A 20,649-nucleotide genomic window follows, 5' to 3' on the forward strand; every position below is an offset into this window, starting at 1 on the left:
TGCTGGAAATCTGAAATAAAAACAGAAAATGTTGGAAAAACTCAGCAAGTCTGACAGCATTTGTGGAGAGAGAAAGTTAACGTTTCGAGTCCATATGACTCTTCAGAGATCTGAAGAAGAGTCATATGGACTTAACGTTATCTCAGTTTCTCTCTCCATTGAATGGCTGGGAGCATCTACTATCTTCCTTAAGACAACATTTGACTGAGTTTAGCACCAAGGAACCTGAGAGAAGCTGAAGCCACTGACAGTCGAAAGAAAATCCTCCATGGCTGTTGAACTCATACCTGGAAAAAGTGGTTATCAGTGACCAAATCTTCGCAGTCCCAGGACAATGCTGTAGGAATTACTTGGAGGTGTCCTCAGTTATTTTAGTTGTAACATTTCTTCCATTGTAAGGACAGGAGTGGAGCCAATTATTGAGAATTCCAGTGCTCAACTCCTCTGGTATTGAACGAGCCTTGTCAGGCCATGGTAGGACCTGGATAAAGTCCAGGCTTGGTCTGGTAACATGCCAGGCAATGACCATCCCTGGCAATAGCCTTGATCATCCGAAACTCTGCTACCTGTGACTATCATCCTGTACTTGCTGACCTATACTGACTTCCAGTCAAGCAACATCTTGATTTTGAAATTCTCACTCGTTTTCAAATCCTTCTGGGGCCCTGCTGCTCCCTATTGCTAATCTCCTCCAGTCCCACAACCATCCAAGATATCCGCACTCCTAATTCTGGTTTCTTGTTCCTCCAGTGTGCTCAACGCAAACTGGAGGAATAGCACCTCATCTTCCGACTAGGCACTTTACAGCCTTTCAGACTGAATATTAAGTTCAACAATTTTAGATCATGAATTCTCTCCTCCAACCCCTCCTTTTTGTTTTTTCCGATAATTTATATAGATTTTTCTTTTCCCACCTATTTCCATTATTTTTAAATGTATTTCCATTCATTGTTTTATCTCTACCTGTTAGCCTTTTTCGATTCCTTCACCCCATCCCACCCCCACTAGGGCTATCTGTACCTTGCTTGTCCTGCTTTCTACCCTTAATTAGCACATGCCTTTAAATAATATCACCACCTTCAACACCTCTTTGTCCTTTTGTCTATGACATCTTCTGGTTATCTCCACCTATCACTGGCCCTCTATCCAACTCCCTTGTCCCAACCCCCCCCACTTAAACCAGCTTATATTTCACCCCTTTTCTATTTTTACTTAGTTCTGTTGAAGAGTCATGCGGACTCAACGTTAACTGTGCTCCTCTCCAGAGATGCTGCCAGACCTGCTGAGTTTTTCCAGGTATTTTTGTTTTCGATTTCCAGCATCCACAGTTTTTTGCTTTTATCTTAATGCAGAACAATATTTTACAGGAATTTTATTGCAGTTTACCAGCACATAAAATAAACTCGGGTTGGAGCACCATTACAGGAATTCGAGAACTCAATAATGGAGATAAGTCTCTAGCTTTATAATGTGAAATACACACAATCAGACACACCGTCACTGGAGGTAGTTATTGTTGTCAACGATTCAGCTGAGTTATTTAAATATTGTAGGTGTTCTTGTGAGTACAACTTTCCCATTCTACCAGCTCACTGCTATGGAACCACAGGCTAATCTCTTTCTTGGCCACTTCAACCGAGTCACTGGCATGGATGGCATTTCTGTGAGGAAAGACAACAGAATGAGATTATAAGAACACTGCAAAATACTTGATCGAGTCCTACTCAAGGCTGATGGTGTGGAAAGATTAAGGGAAAATTGGAGAGATTTTGAAGAAACGGATGGTTGAGGATTGGATTTGAGATTGTTCTGATAGATGGTACTGTCTTCTGGCACAGCACCATGCAGTGTTCTAACTATTAACACTGGGTTGTGCAGAGATCAGGTAAAGATCATAGTTGATTCTCAAGACAGAGTTGTTGATGTTACATTCCTCAGGAACTGGTTGAGTTTGCACTGGGAGTATGATGCGGTTGCCTCCCATCCACCAGCCATAACTTTCAGTTAAAGAACCAGAGACCCGACAACCAGTCTTGGTGATGGAAGAGGATAAAGGATTGAATGCTCAGGTCAGAGTCAGATAGATTAGAGTTCAACTAACAATATTAAAGAAAAGGACTGCAGGAATTAATGGATAAATCCCTTGGACCCAAAGGGTTACGTCCTTGGGTTTTAAAGGAGGTAGTGGCAGAGATGACACAGGCATGGTTTTGGTCCTCTGGAATTCTAGATTCCAGAATGGCCTCATTGGATTGGAAGGGAATAAGTGTAACCCTGTTGTTCAAGAAAGGAAGAACAAGAAACTAGGATAGCTAGCGTGATAATGCTAGTAGGGAAATCCTAGAATCTATTAACATTGTAACAAGGTGCTTAGAAAATCAGAATATTTTTTAGGTAGGATCAGCATGATTTAACAAAAGGGAAATCGGCTTTGACAAATTTCTAAGTCTTTTGGGAGGGTGGGATGTAATTATAAGGGTAGATAAGATGGAACAGTGGACACTGAATTTGGACTTTCAGAAGACATTTGATAAGGTGCCACACACGAGGGTGTTACACAAGGGCTCATGCGACTGGGGTAATATATTTGCATGGATTGAGGACTGGTTAACAGACAGTAGGGTTAAGTGGATCATTTTCAGGATGCCAGCTTATAACTAGTGGATCAGTGCTTGTGCCTCAGCTATTTACAATCAACGTTTAGCACTCATTGAAATGTAGAAAGTTAAGAAAACATTTACTGTCAAGTTCTCTTAACTAATTCACAGGATGTGGGTATCGCTGATAAAGTCAGCATTTATTGTCCTCACTTGCCATCAGTTAAAAGGCCACTTAAGGCAATTAAAAGCCCAATTGAACCCAATTTTACATGGCCCGTGTAAATTCACACTCGTCGCACGGGCAGGAAGGCAGCCCACATTTTGCAAAACCCCATCCAAGGGCAGGATAAAAAGGGCCTGCAGCACTGCCATTGTGAGTAGTGAGGAGTTCAGGAGATAGTTTACTGCTGGTTGCTTACTTGAATACAACAGCTTCATTCTTAGCATTTCTCAGCTTCATTTCAGGACTCATTGGTGTCGCCCAGGCCTCCTGGAGCATTTTGACCATGTAGACCCTTCCAGGTATTATACAGTCTTCTGTTAACCTGGTAATGGGGATTGTGGTCTCCTCTGAGGAGGAAGCAAGGGACAGAAGGGAGAGGAGGCCAGGTGTCTCAATGCAGTTTTTTTAATTCGTTCATGGATGCGAGTGTCGCTGCCGAGGCCAGCATTTATTGCCCAACTCTAATTTCCCTTGTTCAGAGGGCATTTAAGAGTCAACCACATTGCTGTGGGTCTGGAAACTGGAGGCACATGTAGGCCATACCAGTTAAGGACAGCAGATTTCTTTCCCCAAGGACATTAGTGAAGCAGATGGGTTTTTTTTATGACAATCAGGAATGGTTTCATGGGCATCATCAGACTTTGAATTCAATAAAAATCTGGAATTACAATTGCATCATCTGCTGTGGTGGGATTTGAACCTGGAGTCCCCAGAGCATTACCCTGTATCTCTAGAATATTAGTCCAGTGACAAATATCACTTTGCCACCGCCTCCCCAGCTTCCAGGGGAGCAACCTGTGGCAGCAGAGGTGCAAGGCCAGCATGTAGTCCAAGGCAGAAGAGGCTGCAGAAGATGCTACTATTCTGCTGCTAAGGTTTATAGGTGGCAATGCAGCTACCTCTATGTCCAAGGTGCAATACCGAAGGAGGCTCTGCCTCTCCAGGGTGATTGTGACCTCCATTTGTCAGATGATTGGGCCAGACATCACCTCCGGTTTTGTGGGTGGAAACCTCATGCCAGTGACTCTGAAGGTCACAGTGGCTCTCAATTTCTATGCTTCTGGCTTTTTCTAGGGGTCAGTGGGGCATCTTTATGGAGTGTCCCAATCAGTTGTCCACAGCTGCACCAAGCTAGTGACAGTTCTGTTCAGGCGGGTAATAACATTTATTCATTTCTGTACAGTCAAGGCCAGCCAAGCTGAGTGAGCCAGAGGCTTTGCAGCGATTGCTGGGTTCCCCCACATCCAGGGTTTAATTGACTGCATACATGTGGCCATCAAGGCACCAGCAGGTCAGCTGGGTGCCTTTGTCAATAGGATGAACGTCCAGATAGTGTGTGACCACAGGACGCAGAGTCTGCAAGTCTGTGCACGATAACCTGGCAGCTCCCATGATGCTTATATCCTCAGACATTCCCAGGTGCTAAGGCCATTCAGTGTTCCAGCCCAAGTGGATGGATGGCTGCTGGGTGACAAGGACTATCTGTTGAAAAGGTGGCTTATGATGCCTCTCTACCACCCAAGAACAGAGGCAGAGCAGCGTTATAATAGAAGTCATGCCTTCACAAGGGCAGTGATAGAGGACCATAAGGTTTCTAAAGATGTGTTTCCGATGCCTGGACTGTTCAGGGGGTGCACTACAATGCCCCTCAGAGCAGGTGTCCCTGAGCACATGCTGCATTCTCCACAATCTGGTACTAGCAAGGGGGGACCCACTGGAGGAAGAGGATCTTGAGGCAGCTCCGCAGGCCACAGAGGATGAATCCAGTAGTGAGTCAGGAGAGGAGCATGGTGAGGAGAATGCTGAAGGGGTGGAGGCAGACATCTGGATCCTTCAGGGAGGCAGGGACGCCTTGATCCAATGCCCCTTCAGCTAGACTGCCAAAGATCTGCTTCCACCTCATGCCAGGGCTGCCACCTCCATCCAGGATGTCTGAAATGACCCTTTCATTTGAACCCAAAGTCCACTCAGTGCCTGTTCAATAAAGTTTAGAGCCACTCAAGTCTAGCATTACATACTGGTGTACCCTGCACCAAAAAGTAAAAAGGTAAAGTATATTCAAGCCATTATAACAAATTTTTATCTCATTTTGACAATCCAAACAAATTAACATAACCTTCTCTGGTCTTCATTTCCAGACTAGGAAACATAAACAAAAGATTACACAATAGAAGATCACCTGTGACCAGTCCCCCTCATGCTCATGGTGCCTTAAACTTATGTTTGCAAGTGCTGCTTCCTGGTGCCCCCCCCCCACCCTCGCTGGCAGCAGCATTGGAGACAGCCTGCTGACTCTGGTGTCTTGTTGGCCTTGATGACCTTGGCTGTTGTTGTCTGGCCAATAGAGCCTGTGCTGGTCCTGCCTGGGAGTGGCCAGTGCCATGGCTGCCATCTCCCCAGTCATCTCAGCCTCATCAGATGCCACGATCACTGGCAGAGAAGTGGAAGAGCTGTCCATGTCATCCAGCGTGCTGAGTGGAGCCCGCAGAGACGACAAACAGCTTGTGCGCCAACGTAAAGTTGCTCTGGACCTTCCCGCTCACCCTTGATGTTGGGGCACCTAGCTAGGATACTGGGTGCCTCATCCGTCTCCCACACTGGCACTGACCACTGCTTGCATTGCCTGTGTGAGGGCTTGCCAGGTCCAAGCGCATCCCCAGGAACCCCGATTCTGTCCCTGGAGCTGCTGCTCCGTGACGGTTGTCACTCTCTCAATGGAGGAGGCAGTGCACTCAGCCATGAAGGTCAGTGCAGTGCTTATGCCCTGCATGGACTCCTCCACAACCAAGGCCATGGCACGCACACTCGAATGGATCTCCACCAGATCCTCCCGCTTATTTCGCTAGACATCCAGCATCTACTGCCTAATGGATGACTCCAGAGGCTCATCATTTGCCTTCGACTCAGCATCGTCCTGGTCTTCAGCAGTCCTCTGACAGCGGGTGCCCTGGGCACTCTCTGCCTCCACCTGCTCCTCAAGTGAGTGTGAAGTGCCCTCATTGCTGTGCATCGACATTCTAGCCAAAGGTCTAACACCCACCAGTGGTATCTGCACTGGTGCCTGGTTCAGAGAGCAGGTGTGGTGGAGGCTCATGTGAAGCTTGGCGGTCCTCTGGTGTCAGTGGTGGCTCTTCGGGGTCCTGCGATTGTGTGTGTACTGGCGAATCTAAGGGAGAACAACATGTCATTAATTTAAGTCATCACACTGTCAATGTGCATGCTAGGCACTCTGGTGAGACCATGGAGATCTGCAGCATGATGCCATCATCTTTCAGTGATCAATGGGGAATCCAGTTTTGAGGCTCCCATCAATGATGAGACGACAAGAATGTTTGCACGATCCTAAACACTCTTCTGTGCACTGCAGTCTTACCTTCATCTGATACCCCCAGCCTCTCCGCAGCCAGTTGACCAAGGTGCGTGCTGCCTCTCCAGCTCCAAGGCGTCCTGCTCGGATCTTGTAAGGATTAGTTGGTTTGGGGGGGCCTCCGCCCGTCTACGACCTTTCGTTGTTGTGAGTCATCTTCTCCTGAAAGGAGAGAGGAGCACGGATTCGTCCACTCTCTATCTGCAGCGCCACTGCAGTGGCCAACCCCACCTGAGGAACACCTTGTAGGGCACACCTGAGTCATGGCCACAAGACACTCAGTCCAAACATCCAGAGCTCACCCCCTTGGCCAGCTCTGGTGTCATTGACAGTTGGCACTCGGACTCGGGCTCCACAGGAGGACGGCCGGACCTTAACACTTCAACACACTGATCCCTGCCAACACGGTACTCACCCTTGCTGAGCGCAGCTGGCCATCAAACCTTCTGTGGGTCTGTACCCATGTGTGCCGCACAATGTTGTGGCTGCTGACCTGCGCTGCCACCACTTCCCAAGCTTATTTTGTCAGGTGCAGTGACCACCTCCTTCCATCTCTGTGGACAAGGTTGTCCCTCCTGGCAGCCACCTCCCCCAGGAGGACTGTGAGGCACTTGTCCAAAAACCAGGGGGCGGGGGGAAGGCCCAAGTGCCCACCCGACTGGCGTCTCCAGCCGTGCTTGAGGAGGCCATAATTTCAGTCTTCAGAATGCTGCAAACATGCTCTTCCCTGGCAGCCTTCAAGGAGCTGCCTGTGCCGTTTTTTAAACTGCCCGCCAGTTTGCCACTGGACACGGCGGTCATCAGGCCCCAGCCTTCCCGACCACTAGGACAATGCGTTCCACATTGGTGGGCCTTAATTGGCCAGCCAGCGTGAAATCGCAGCTGGGGGCCTGCCAATCATGCACGCCCGCCAAGGGTAAAATTCAGGCCCATGTTTCAGGTCAGTGATCTTTCATCGGAATTTTCATCATCCGTTCTGTTGAAGGGTCATAGACCTGAAATGTTAACTCCATAGATATTGCCAAAACTGCTGAGTATTTCAAGCATCTGCAGTATTTTGCTTTTGTGTCAGTGTTGTGGCTGTGCTGGAACCGCTTGACTAAAGGTGCAACTAGTTTTAGAGCGCAAGTTTTCACCACTCTAACCAGTGCCCATATTCTCTGCAGTGTCCATTGCAGTCAGCCATTTCTTGATATCATGCAGAGTGAATTGAATTGGCTGAAGACTGATTCCAAAGAGGAAGAAAGACGGTAAGAGGGGGAAAAAGCATCCATAGCTAAGCAAGGGAGTTAAAGATAACATAAAGGCAAAAACTAAGGCATACCAAATTGCAAAGGTCAGTGGCAGGCTGGAAGATTGGGAAACTTCCAAGATCAACAAAGGGTTACTAAAAAAAAGAGCAAAGGTAAATTATGAAAGAAAACTAGCGCAAAATGTAAAAACTGATAGCAACAGCTTTTACAAGTATATAAAAGGAAAGAGAGTAGCTAAAGTGAATGTTGGTCCCTTGGAGGATGAGACTGGGGAGTTAATAGTGGGGAAAGCAGAAATGGCAGAGACGCTTAATCAATATTTTGCCTCAATTTTGATGGTGGAGGACGCTAGTACCACCCCAATAGTAACAGGTAGTGCAGAGGGTATTAGAACAATCACTATCACTAGAGAAAAAGTACTGAGCAAACTATTGGGATTAAAGGGTGATAAGTCCCCAGGACCTGATGGCCTACATCCCAGGGTCTTAAAGGAAGTGGCAGCAGAGATAGTGGATGCATTGGCTATAATATTCCAAAATTCCCTGGATTCTGGAAAGGTTCCAGTGGATTGGAAAAATGCTAATATAACGCCCTTATTCAAAAAGAGGGGAGGCAGAAAGTAGGAAACTACATTCCAGTTAGTTTAATGTCTGTCATTGGGAAATTGTTGGAATCCATTATTAAGGAAGTAGTAATAGGGCATTTGGAAAGTCAAAATGCAATCCATCAGAGTCAGCATGGTTTTATGAAGAGTAAATCATGTTTGACTAATTTGCTAGAGTTCTTTGAAGATGTGACAAGCAAATTGGATAATGGGGATCCTGTAGATGTATTATATCTGGACTTTCAGAAAGCCTTTGATAAGGTGCTGCACAAAAGATTAATACACAAGATAAGATCACACGGAGTTAGGGGTAATATATTAGCTTGGATAGAGGATTGGCTAACCAACAGGAAGCAGAGAGTCGGGATAAACGGGTCTTTTTCAGGATGGCAAGCTGTAACTAGTGGGGTGCCACAGGGTTCGGTTCTTGGGCCCCAACTATTTACAACCTATATTAATCATTTCGATTCAGGGATAGAAGGTACTATAGCTAAATTTGCAGATTACACCAAAATAGGTGGGAAAGTAGGTTGAAATGAAGATATAAGAAATTTACAAATGGATATGGACAGGTTAGGTGAATGGGCCAGAATTTGGCAGATGGAAGTTAACGTGGATAAGTGTGAGATTATCCATTTTGGTTGGAAGGATAAAAAGGAGACTTATTATTTAAATGGAGAGAAATTTCAAAATGCTTCAGTGCAGAGGGATCTGGGGATCCTCGTGCATGAATCACTGAAAGCTAGTATGCAGGTACAGCAGGAAATAAGGAAGGCAAATGGAATTTTGGCATTTATTGCTAAAGGAATAGAGTATAAAAATAGGGAAGTGTTGTTGCAACTGTACAAGGCATTGGTGAGACCGCACCTGGAGTACTGTGCAGAGTTTTGGTCCCCTTACTTGAGGAAGGATGTAGTTGCATTGGAGGCGGTTCAGAAGAGGTTCACTAGATTGATTCCAGAGATGCGGGGCCTGTATTATGAGGAGAGATTGAGCAGTTTAAGCCTATACTTGCTAGACTTTAGAAGGATGAGAGGAGACCTAATTGAGTTATATAAGATGCTAAAGAGGATAGACAAAGTAGACGTGGAGCGGATGTTTCCCCTTGTGGGGAATTCTAGAACGAGAGGCCATCATTCTAGGCTAAGGGGTGGTAGATTTAAATCAGAGATGAAGAGGAATTACTTTTCTCAAAGAGTCGTGAATCTGTAGAATTCACTACCTTAAAAAAGTGCAGTGGGTGCCAGGTCGCTGAATAAATTTCAGGAGTTGGACAGGTTTTTAATTAGTAATGGGTTGAAAGGTTATGGGGAAAGGGCTGGAAATTGGAGTTGAGGCTGAAATGAGATCAGCCATGATCGTATTGAATGGCGGGGCAGGCTTGAGGGGCTGAATTGCCTACTCCTGTTCCTAGTTCTTATGATGCTGCGGGCCTCATGAGGAGGCTGAGCCAGATCATTTACTTGGCACTTCAGCCTTGTCTTTTGCACTCAGGTGCAGGGTTCTGCCATCATTGAGGCTAGTAATGTTCACAGAGCTTCCTCTTCCCATAAGTTGCTTACTTATCCATCACCAGTCATGACTGGATGTGGCAGGACTGCAGGGCTTCCAAGTGATCTGTTGGTTGTGGGATTCTTAGCTCTGTGTATAACATGTTGCTTTTTCTGTTCAGCATGCACGCATGTAGTTGTGTGTTTTGTAGTTTCATCAGGTTGGCACCTCATTTTTAGTTATGCCTGGTGCTGATGTTGGCATGCTTTTCTACACATTATCCTTAAACCAGGCCCCTGGGTCAATGGTAAAGTGAGGGATATGAGGTTAGAGATTGTGGTGGAATATGATTCTACTGCTGCTGAGAGGCTGTTTTCCCCTGGCTGGAGAGTCTAGTACTCTCAAGGTCAGGAGTCTGCCATTTAGGACTGAATCTTTAGAATATCCTACCCCAGGGAGCTGTGGATGATTAATCGGTTGAGTATGGTCAAGGCTGCGATTAATAGTTTTTGGGATGGAGTAGGAAAGTGGGGTTGATGTCGACAATCAGCCATGATCGTATCGATTGATGGAGCAGGCTCGAAGGGCCATATGGACTACTCCTGCTATTTCTTGGGGAGAATGGCGAGAGAGAGAGAATGCATGCACGTGCATATATATTCCACCTGTTCAGTCAGTTCCACCAAAACTGTTTTAAACAAACATTTCTAATTTTTGCTATGAATTCTATAAACAGAATCTTCACTAATACCAATCAGGTGAATATTGAAGCCTTTTTCCTTGCTGTGCTTTCCTGGCAGGAGACTGATGGTGGGTCGGATCTAATTTTGCCCCTACTGAAGTTCCAGCCAAGATCAAACCCTTGTTTCCGTCTCTGGTACAAGTGATTCAGGGAAGGTTTCCATAATCGAGGATACACCGCCCCCCCGCAATCCCATCCCACCCTACCTGCTTATGTGAACACACCAGTCTCCTCTCACGGTTCCTGGGCGAGCATCAGCAGGATTGGTATCACCCACCATCATGCGAGACACTCTCACAACATCACAACCTTCCCAAACCTGCAGAACAAGAGACCTATCAATTGGAGATGGCAGAGCAAGAGGAACAAGCAGATTAAAAGAAAAGTTTAAATCAGTCACGCAAACAAATGGTGAATGAAGTTTTAACTCCGAAGAACAGAAACAAGTAGTGCAAGGATTAGAACAGAAATGGGCAGGAATGGCCTTGCCACTTTCACCATCATGTAGCAACAAATGAAGGAGAATCCTGGGATATCCAGTCAGACCAGGAGGGAGGAGGTAGTGTTTATGGTGGCACCTTCCTCACCTCTTTGCTCCCAAAGTTGGGAGAAGCCAGTGAATTATCTTCAGGATAAATGTTGATGTCCCAAAAATAGCATCCCAGACTGAGGTTTTAACTCCCTTCAATCATTTGAACTAATGCTTTATTGCTGTTTCTGGCCATTTCTTACCATAACAACGACCGGTCCCGAGCTCATGTATTGGATCAGCGCAGAATAGAAAGGTTTCTCGTGCAGATCATGATAATGCTCCGAAAGTACATCTTGAGTGGGCTGAAACAAGTGGTCGGGTGGGTTAGCACAGTTCACGGTCAGCACACCTCAGCCCCTACACTCCCTTCCTTAACTGGTCATACTTTACAATTCGACTACTTCAGCCTCTTTCCTCTCCCGAACAGCAAGACTTGATATACACACACACAAAGCATAAACACAGAGTATCACAAACAGAGTAGCCTGAGGGTGGGGGCTTTGCAGTGGGGTGGGGGCATTGGTGGTGTTGGTGCACAAAACCAGAGGGAGAGTGTTGCACTGCCACAGTAAGGCAGGGCGCACCAGCGAGGGGGACACTGCCAGAAGGGGGCATCCTTTGGTGAGATGTTCAAACAAGGCCCCATTTGCTCTGAAAATATAAAATATCCCACAGCATTAAAATAGGGGTTCTCCCAACCACCCTGGTCAACATTCCTCCCTCAACCAGCAGCTTGAGACACTTTTATTCTTTCACAGCATGTGGGTGGCAATGGCAAGGCCAACATTTGTCTTGCATCTCTAATTGCCCTTAAGAAGGTGGTGGTGAGCTACATTCTTGAACTGGAGTCCATGTAGTGCAGGTGCACCCAATGCTGTTATAGGCAGGAGTGCCAGGATTTTGATAGTTCCAAGTCAGGATGGTGTGTGGCTTGGAGGGGAACTTTCAGGTTGTGGCAATCCCATGCTTTTGCTGCCCTTGTCCTTCTTGGTGGCAGTGGTCACAGGTTTGAAAAGGTACTGTTAAAGAAGTCTTTCATGAGTTGCTGCAGTGCATCTTGTATAGGATACACACTCCTACCCTATGCGTCGGTGGTGAAAGGAATAAATACTGAAATGAGATCAGAAGTCGTGGCCCTGGCAGAACCCAAACTTAGCATCAGTGAGCAGGTTATTTGCCCAGCAAGTGCCACTTGATAGCAATGTTCTGTCACTTTGCTGATGATCAAGGGTAGACCGATGGGGTGGTAATTGGCTGGGTTGGGTTTGTCTTGCTTTTTGTGGACAGGACATACAGGGCAATTTTCCACATTGTCAGCTACATGCCAGTGTTATAGCTGTATTGGAGCAACTTGCCTAGGAGTATGGCTAGTTCTGCAGCATTGCTAGTTTTGGAGAACAAGTCTTCAGTATTATTGCCAGAATGTTGTCAGAGCCTATAGCCTTTCCAGTATTCAATGCTGTCAGTTGTTTGATATCAAGTGGAGTGAATTGAACTGGCTGAATATTGGCATCTGTGATGCTGGGGAACTCAGGAGGAGGCAGAGATGAATCATCCACTTGGCACTCCTGGCTGAAGATGGTTGAAAAAGCTTCAGCCTTGCTTTTTGCACTGATGTGCTAGGCACCCCTACCATCGAGGATGGGGATATTTGTGGCACCTGCTCCTTAGTTACTTGTTTTAATTATCGCATCGTCATGAAAGGGTGGCAGACAGGGCTCCAGAGCTTAAATCTCAACTCTTCATTGCAGGATCTCTTAGATCTGTCTATTGCATGCTGCTTCTGCTGTTTGGCATGCAAGTAGACCTGTGCTGTAGCTTCATCAGGTTGACACTTCATTTTTAGGTATGCTTGGTGCTGCTCCTGGCATACTCTCCTGTACTCTTTTTTGAACCAGGGTTGAGCCCTTGGCTTAACAGTAATGGTAGAATAAGGGATATGCCGGACCAAGAGATTACAGATTGTGGTTAAATACAATTCTGCAGCTGCTGATGGCCCACTGTGCCTCATGGGTAGTCAGTTTTGAGCTGCTAGATCTGTTCCAAATCTATCCCATTTAGCAGTGGTAGTCACACACAACACAATTGAAAGTATACTCAATGTGAAGATGGGATTTTATCTTCACAAGGGCTGTGCAGCAATCACTTTGACCTATACAGCCATGGACAGATGTATCTGTGACAGGTGGACTGGTGAGGGCAAGGTCTAGGAGGTTTTCCCTCTAGCTGGCTCCTTCACTACTCGGCCAGCTCAGTCAGTAGTGGTGCTACTGAGTGATTCTTGGTGATGGACATTGAAGTCCCCCACCCAGAATGCATATTGTGCTCTTCCCTCCTCCAACATGGAGGAGCACTGATTCATCAGCTGAGGGAGGGTGGTAGGTGGTAATCAGTCGGAGGTTTTCTTGCCCATGTTTGACCTGATACCATGGGACTTCATAGGGTCTGGAATCAATGTTGAGGACTCCCAGGGCAACTCCTTCCCAACTGTTTACCACTGTGCTGCCGACTCTGCTGGGTTTGTCCTGTTGTCAAGACATACTCGGGGACGGTGATGTCTGGGACATTGGCATTAAGGTATGATTCAGTGAGTGTAACTATCTCAGGTTGTTGCTTGACTAGTCAGTGGGCAGATCTCCCAATTTTGGCACAAGCCCCAGATATTAGGAAGGTGGACTTTCAGGGTTGACAGGGATGGGTGTGCTGTAGCCATTTCTGGTGCCCAAGTTGATGCTGGGTGGTCCGTCCACATTTATTCCCTTTTGACCTTTCTGTAGTGGTTTGGTACAACTGAGTGGCTTGCTGGCCATTCAGAGGGCAGTTAAGAGTCAAAAACATTCCTGTAGGTCTGGACTCATGTATGTCAGATCAGCTAAGGACTAGAAGATCCAATTGTGGCTTTCAAAAAAGAAATGGATAATTTTCAGGGGAGGAAAAATTTGCAAGACTATTGGAAAAAGTTGTGGGAGTGTCAATGGGTGAATTGCTCTTACAGAGAACTGACACAGATTTCCTTCCCTCAAGGACATTAGTGAACCAGATAGCTTTTACTACAATTGATGATGCCATAATTAATGAAACTAACTATCAATTCCAGATTTTTATTAATTAAATTTAAATTCCATCAGTTGCCACAGTGGGGTTTTAACCCATGTCCCCAAGGAATTAGCATGGGCCTTTGGATTACCAGTCCAATGATATTACTATTTCACCACCATCTCCCCATAATTCACAATGTGCCAATATAAAAGAAGCCTTTTGCTGGAACAGGAGATAGAATGTTGGCAAAAGCAAGTTGCCTAGTAACAGAGGCTGGGATCTGTACCTGCACAAGTTTCAGTCCCACAAGTTGGAATCCCCTCTTTTCAAAGCGTTGGATGATTTCGCCCACAAGCCGCCTCTGAACTCCATCTGGTTTCACAGCCACCAGTGTTTGCTCACGAATCCCAAAAACCCCTGAGTGAGGAGGAGGAGGAAGAGGTTATAAGTTGGCATGTTTACATTTAAATAGTTTTGCCCAGTGACCACAGCCCACTCCCCCTTGGAGAGGGAATTCTCAGTGCGTAGCTGTACAGAACATTCAACCACAACAATAAGTTTTTCGGAGAGAGCTTGAGATGTTTTACTACATTATTTTGTTCCAGGTGCTATATAAATATGTTGTTGAGTCTTAAATGTCATGGAACCAAAGCTATGCTGGAAGTAGAAGGGTCTGTTGGTATCAAGTGTCACAACGCTTTGGGTGCAGAGACCAATCAGAACCCATCAGTCCTCTTACCCCAAACTTGCCCAATAGAAATTACTGACAACCACAGGTGTTGCTAAGCAGCAGTTTCCCCACAGAACTATATCTATATTTGTCTATTTATAAATCTGTCACTAGCCAGTAAGATAGATTAAGTGCTACGCAAACAGGGCAATCAATTTATGCCAAGCCTCAACAGTTATTGCTGCTTCAAGGTGAATTGCTTGTACTGAAGGGCAGTTGGTGTTTATTTAACAGATCGGATGGTTTGGATGCAGAGCAAGCGCTGATTTTAGTGCAGATTTAAACTGCTAATGACAGTGTTTAAAACAAAATAATTTTCAAAATGTGGGCATCACCAGTATTTATTGCCCATCCCTAGTTGCCCTTTAAAAAGTGGTAGTGGCTTTCTTCTTGAACCACTGCAGTCCATTTGGTGAAGGTGCTCTAACAACGCTATTAGGGAGACAGTTCTAGGATTTTGACCCAGTGACCACAGAAGGAATGGCGGTCTATTTTCAAGTTGGGATTGGGGTGTGACTTGGAGGCAGTGGTGTTTCCATGCGCCTGCTGTCCTTGTCCTTAGATGGTGGAGGTCACAGGTTTGGAAGTTCCTGCAATTTGCAGAGGTGTCTGTTTTGAAACAGCGGTGTCGATATATGTAGCTGATAAGGTTCATTTATTTGCAAGTTGAGACGTGGGAGCTGCAGATAGGCTGTGTCAATGTGAATTTGATAGAATTGGAAAATTATTTAGCTGTTAGTGTTTGTTACATTGTAACTTGACATGAAATGAATTAAGTGGATAAATTGTGACAGGTGAGGCAAAGGATCCCACAATCTGAGTTTTGTGTTTGTACATCACGTCAACTCCTCTCAACAGATTGGAATAAAAACTGAAATAAAAATAGAAACCACTAATATCCAACAGATTCCCTGACCATATTAAGTAGTGATGTAACAATTCTGTGTTGACATAATATTCTATAGTATTCAGACAATAAAGCAGTTATAGTAACTCATCAATAAACCAGGATTAATTAACCACTATGGTGTCATATCACTTTTGGTTATGCTACTGAACGAGTAAACAAGACACCTGGATGATTAACCTGGAGACAAGTTCAAATACCACCACAGTAGCTGAGAAATTAAAAATACAATTAAATAAATCTAGAATAAAAAGAGTATCAGTAATCACAGAATCTTAACGGCACAGGAAGCGGCCATTTGGCTCATCATGTCTGCACCAGCTCTCCAAATGAGCATTATGACCTAGTGCCATTGCCCTGCCTTTTCCCTGTACCCCTGCACATTATTTGAATAAAAACAATCATCTAATGCCCTCTTGAATGCCTCGATTGAACTTGCCTCCACCACACTTCCAGACAGTACATTCCAGACCCGAACCACTTGTGGCGTGAAAGTTTTTTTCTCACGTCACACTTGCTTCTTTTGCAAATCATTTTAAATCTGTGCCCTCTCGTTCTTGATCCTGTTACAAGTGGGAACAGCTTCTCCCTATCTACTCTGCCCAGCCCCCTCATGATTTTGAACATCTCTATCAAATCTCCTTGTAACCTTCTTCTCTCCAAGGAGAAGAGTTCCAATCTATCCTCATAGCTGAAGTTTCTCATCCATGGAACCATTCTTGTAAACCTCTTCTGCACTCCCTCTAATGTGTTCACATCCTTCCTATAATGTGCTGCCCAGAACTGTACACAATATTCCAGCTGAGGTCTAACGAGTGTCTTATATAAATTCAGTTTAACCTCCCGGCTCTTGTACTCTATGCCCCTATTAATAAAGCCCGGGATACTATATGCTTTATTAACTGCTCTCTCCACCTGTCCAGCCACCATCAATGATCTATGCACATATACACCCAAGTCTTTCTGCTTCTGCACCCCCTTCAAAATTTCACCTTATTTTATACTGTCTATGTTCTTTCTAACAAAATGCATCACCTCACACTTCTCCACGTTGAACCTCATCTGCCACCTATTTGTCCACTCCACCAACTTGTCTATGCCCTCTTGAAGTTTCACACCGTCCTCCTCGCAGTTCATAACACTACCAAGCTTCATATATCATCTGAAAACTTTGAAATTGTCCCCTGCACACCAAGATCTAGATCATTAATATATATCAGGAAAAGCAAGGATCCCAATACTGACCCCTGGGGAGCTCCACTACAAGCCCTCCTCCAGCTCAAAAACTATCCATTGACCATTACTCTCAGCCAATTTTGTATCCATGTTGCTACTGTCCGTTTTATTCTATGTGACCATGAAACTACCATTTTGTAAACACCCATATGGTTGACTAATGATCTTTAGGGAAGGAAATCTGCTGTCTTTATCTCTTCTTGCCCTTATGTGACTCCAAACCCATAGCGATCTGGTCCACTCTTAAAGAGGTTTACAAGAATGTTTCCATGGATGAAAAACTTCAGCTATGAGAATAGATTGGAGAGGCTGGAATTGTTCTCCTTGGAGAGAAGAAGGTTAAGAGGAGATTTGGTAGAGATGTTCATAAGACGACTTATGGGATACTTGCCTTTATTAGCCAAAGCATAGGATATAAGAGTAGGGAGGTAATGCTGGAACTGTATAAAACGCTAGTTAGGCCACAGCTAGAGTATTGCGTGCAGTTCTGGAATCCGCATTATTGGAAGGATGTGGTTGCACTAGAGAGAGCACAGAGAAGATTTACCAGGATGTTGCCTGGGCTGGAGAGTTTTAGTTATGAGGAGAGAGATTGGATAGACTGGGTTATTTTCCCTGGAGCAGAGGAGACTGAGGGGGAACGTGAGTGAGATGTATACAATTTTGAGGGGCATAGATAGGGTAGACAGGAAGAAACTTTTCCCCTTGCTGGAAGGATCAATAATCAAGGGGCATAGATCTAAGGTAAGGGGCAGGAGGTTTAGAGGAGATGTGAGGAAGAATCTTTTCACCCAGAGGGTGGTGGGAATCTGGAACTTGCTGCCTTAAAAGGTGGTAGAGGCAGAAACCCTCATAACATTTAGGAAGTATTTGGATGTCCACTTGCGATGCCATGGCATACAAGGCCTAGGGCTGGAAAATGGGATTAGAGTAGTTAGGTACTTGTTTGACCGGTGCAGACTCGATGGGCCAAAGGGCCTTTTCTGTGCTGTAGACCTCTATGACTCCATGACACCCCCTGAAATTACCTTGCAAGCCACTCAGTTGTATTCAAGTCGACAGCTCACCACCACCTTTTGGCCAATTAAAGTTATCACTTAATGCCCCACATTAATCAGCCATGCCCACATTCAATGAGTAAATAAACAAACAAAAATTAGGGCTGAAGATAAAGGCATCATGATAATTCAATGGTTTCGATCCTTTCTGTAGTGTCAACTGTATATTGCATGTGTTAAAGTCGATTGCGATTGCATCAGGTTAAGTCGAGACCTTCATTTCTGATCCATTCCAATAAAAGCTGAACAAATGTTGCAACATCTCTTAGTTACTGTGTGCCAGTCTCGCACAACTCAGAGCCCTTGCAACCTTCCATTGCATGGCCAGGCTCCTAAAGTACTTAACTAGAGTGCCACTTTCCTCAGAGGGCAACCAGGTGTTCAACCTGAAAAATTAACCACGTTCAATGTGACCACAAATCTGTGGAGTCAAAGGAATAGCTAGAGGGTGGCAGACTAAGCTATCTAAAGCACCTGATGTCCTCTCTCTACAGTCTAGCTATACATTATCATAGAACATTTGTTTAATGCCAGGGGTTCATAACAAAGGGAGAGTTATGTGATTCCGTAAAATTGAAATTCATTCAATTAGATTCATTTTGATGGAATTAAAAATCTAAATTTTAAGTCTGTTTTAAACAAGGACTTATTGACAATTCTGCAAGTTAGTTCTGCTGCCCTGGACTGTTCTCAGTCCACGAGACTCAAATATGGTCACATTCACGAATCTAGAACTCGTGAGTTTTGGTCTGTCCTCAGCTTAATGGTTTTTCACAGAAGCAATTGCCCAAAACGACTCAACCACACCGGTCTGGGCTCTCTCAACAACCAGGCGGGGTCACCTTCCAACTACAATCAATTCAGTTAAATAAAGTTCCTTTTAAACATCAGCCGCCAATGTCGAGGTCTGGGACTGGTTCTTGATGAACTCACTTCAATCGCTCAACGCAGGGGCCGCATGGAAAGGACCAACTTTAGTCAGGTTTAATAAACTCGGATCAGCCTCTGGGAAACACAGAAAAAGAATTTCACCCTCAGAATAAATAAGCCCAGAAACTGACAGAGAAACTCCGGACTGACAAAAACTGAAGTAAAGAAACATCCGCAAAAGACTCAAATATCACACACCAGCTTTCCTTCTCCAGCTGAGTAACTAGCAATAATTTAGCATCTTCAACAGTGAAGCAGTGGCGGGACCGCAAATTTCTTTGTTTCCGAATTCACGGCGGAAAGTTTGGCGCAACTCCCGGAGTCCAGCTACACTTACCCGCCGAGTGAAAGCGAAGCCTGGCGGCGGCCCAGGACAGCCTGGGAGTTTCTGGAGGTGGGGTGAAGCCGCGAATGATGCCGACCGTCAGACACCGGCTCAGTCCCCGTAGCAGCATCACTCCTCGGGCCCTCATTCACCCTCCACCTCCTTCTCAGACCCGGAACCTGGGCTCCGTTTGGTGCAAAAGCGGTACGCTCATACCTCCGCCAATCACAAAACAGCACCAGCCACCTTCCACCAATCACAAAGCAGCACCAACCACCTTCACCAATCACAAAGCAGCACCAACCACCTTCACCAATCATAAAACAGCACCAACCACCTTCACCAATCACAAAACAGCACCAACCACCTTCACCAATCACAACGCAGCACCAACTACCTTCACCAATCATAAAACAGTACCAACCACCTTCACCAATCACAAAACAGCACCAACCACCTTCACCAATCACAAAACAGCACCAACCACCTTCCACCAATCACAAAACAGTAACAGCCCCCTTGCAATCAAACTAGTGCTAAACTCACTCCACGAATCACAATCCACTACCAAGCCCCTCCCCAATCTTAAACGAATCCTTTCCACCAATCACAAACTAATCCCAACCGCCCTCCACCAATCACAAACTAATACCAAAAAACCCATCAATCATAAACCAATATCAACACATCCACCAATCACAAACCAACATCAACTAATCTCAAATCACCAATCAATACCAACTCCCCATCAATCACAAACTGATCCTTTTGGCTTCCATCATCGTGCATCTTGAAATATTTAAAACTTTCTCTGAACAGATTCAGCGATCTCTGCACTGTCAGAGAGGCAGGACTGCAGTGTCAGAAGTATCGTGCTTTGGATAAGTTTACCCAATCAGGTCGAAGAGCACTATCCAAAGAGCACAGATCCTCGCTGTGTTCTGGCCAATAATCTTCCCTCCCGCACCAGCACCAAGAACAGATGATCTGGTCATTTATCTCATTTGCTATTTGTTGGATCTCGATGTGTGTAATGTGGCTTCCATAATAATGGCAACATTTCAAAATCAATTTATTGATCATGAAATGTTTTGGGATGAGGGGTTCTGGATAAATACTAATACATTAACACCAGCACAATGTACATCATCTCTCACGCAGGAAAATACCTGAAAAGTTTCAACTGTGTTCTAACCTATTATCTTCAAATATATGCTAATTAGTGCCAGCTATCTAAATTGTCTTAACATTAAAAATCTGCAGATTAATTTTAGTTTTTTGTTATCGGTAGCAAAGTATTTTTCTGCATCAAGCCTTTAAATTTTAATGGTGATGTTTTTATGACTTTGTTATCTACCAAGCAGTATAATGAAATATTTTGTGCATGGTGTTCATTTAGGTTTGATGTTGAATAAAACCATTTGTTGGTTTACGGCTTCGCATCGTACTCGCTGAAAGTCAGTACACGTGGTGAAGATGAGTTCACATGGTTACTTCAGTAAGCTCACACTAGGCTACCTACCAGAGGTCCTTAAAAAGACTACTGCAAAAAAAGTAATTAAACATAAACTTACTTGAATATAGAACGGAGGTTCGAGAGTGTTTCTCCCAG

General features: G+C 45.0%; 1 protein-coding gene across 2 annotated transcripts; it reads right to left on the minus strand.

Annotated features, from left to right (window-relative positions):
- Positions 1–1,444: 1,444 nt before the first annotated feature.
- On the minus strand, positions 1,445–19,267 carry LOC121288327 (nucleoside diphosphate kinase A-like). 2 transcript variants are annotated; one of them, XM_041206865.1, is made up of 5 exons: positions 19,050–19,267; positions 14,138–14,268; positions 11,013–11,114; positions 10,487–10,599; positions 1,445–1,661 (listed from the first exon to the last, which is right to left on the minus strand). In XM_041206865.1, exons 1-5 carry the CDS (start codon positions 19,183–19,185, stop codon positions 1,541–1,543), a joined length of 603 nt encoding a protein of 200 aa, XP_041062799.1. In that variant the 5' UTR covers positions 19,186–19,267; the 3' UTR covers positions 1,445–1,540. The 2 variants fall into 2 exon arrangements, with proteins under 2 accessions (XP_041062799.1, XP_041062800.1); XM_041206866.1 differs by lacking the exon at positions 11,013–11,114.
- Positions 19,268–20,649: the final 1,382 nt, after the last annotated feature.

The sequence above is a fragment of the Carcharodon carcharias genome, chromosome 15 (genome assembly GCF_017639515.1).
Source record: "Carcharodon carcharias isolate sCarCar2 chromosome 15, sCarCar2.pri, whole genome shotgun sequence".
NCBI lineage: Eukaryota > Metazoa > Chordata > Chondrichthyes > Lamniformes > Lamnidae > Carcharodon > Carcharodon carcharias.

Bases quoted from the DNA above. Each gene is read 5' to 3' on its own strand.
- LOC121288327 (XM_041206865.1), bottom strand. From the start codon at position 19,185: ATGAGGGCCCGAGGAGTGATGCTGCTACGGGGACTGAGCCGGTGTCTG. The intron at 11,115-14,137 runs GTACAGATCCCA...CACTTGTTTCAG, and splicing joins TGGGACTGAAACTTGTGCAG to CCCACTCAAGATGTACTTTC. The intron at 1,662-10,486 runs GTAGGGTGGGAT...CTTTCCTCACAG, and splicing joins TGGTGTGTTCACATAAGCAG to AAATGCCATCCATGCCAGTG.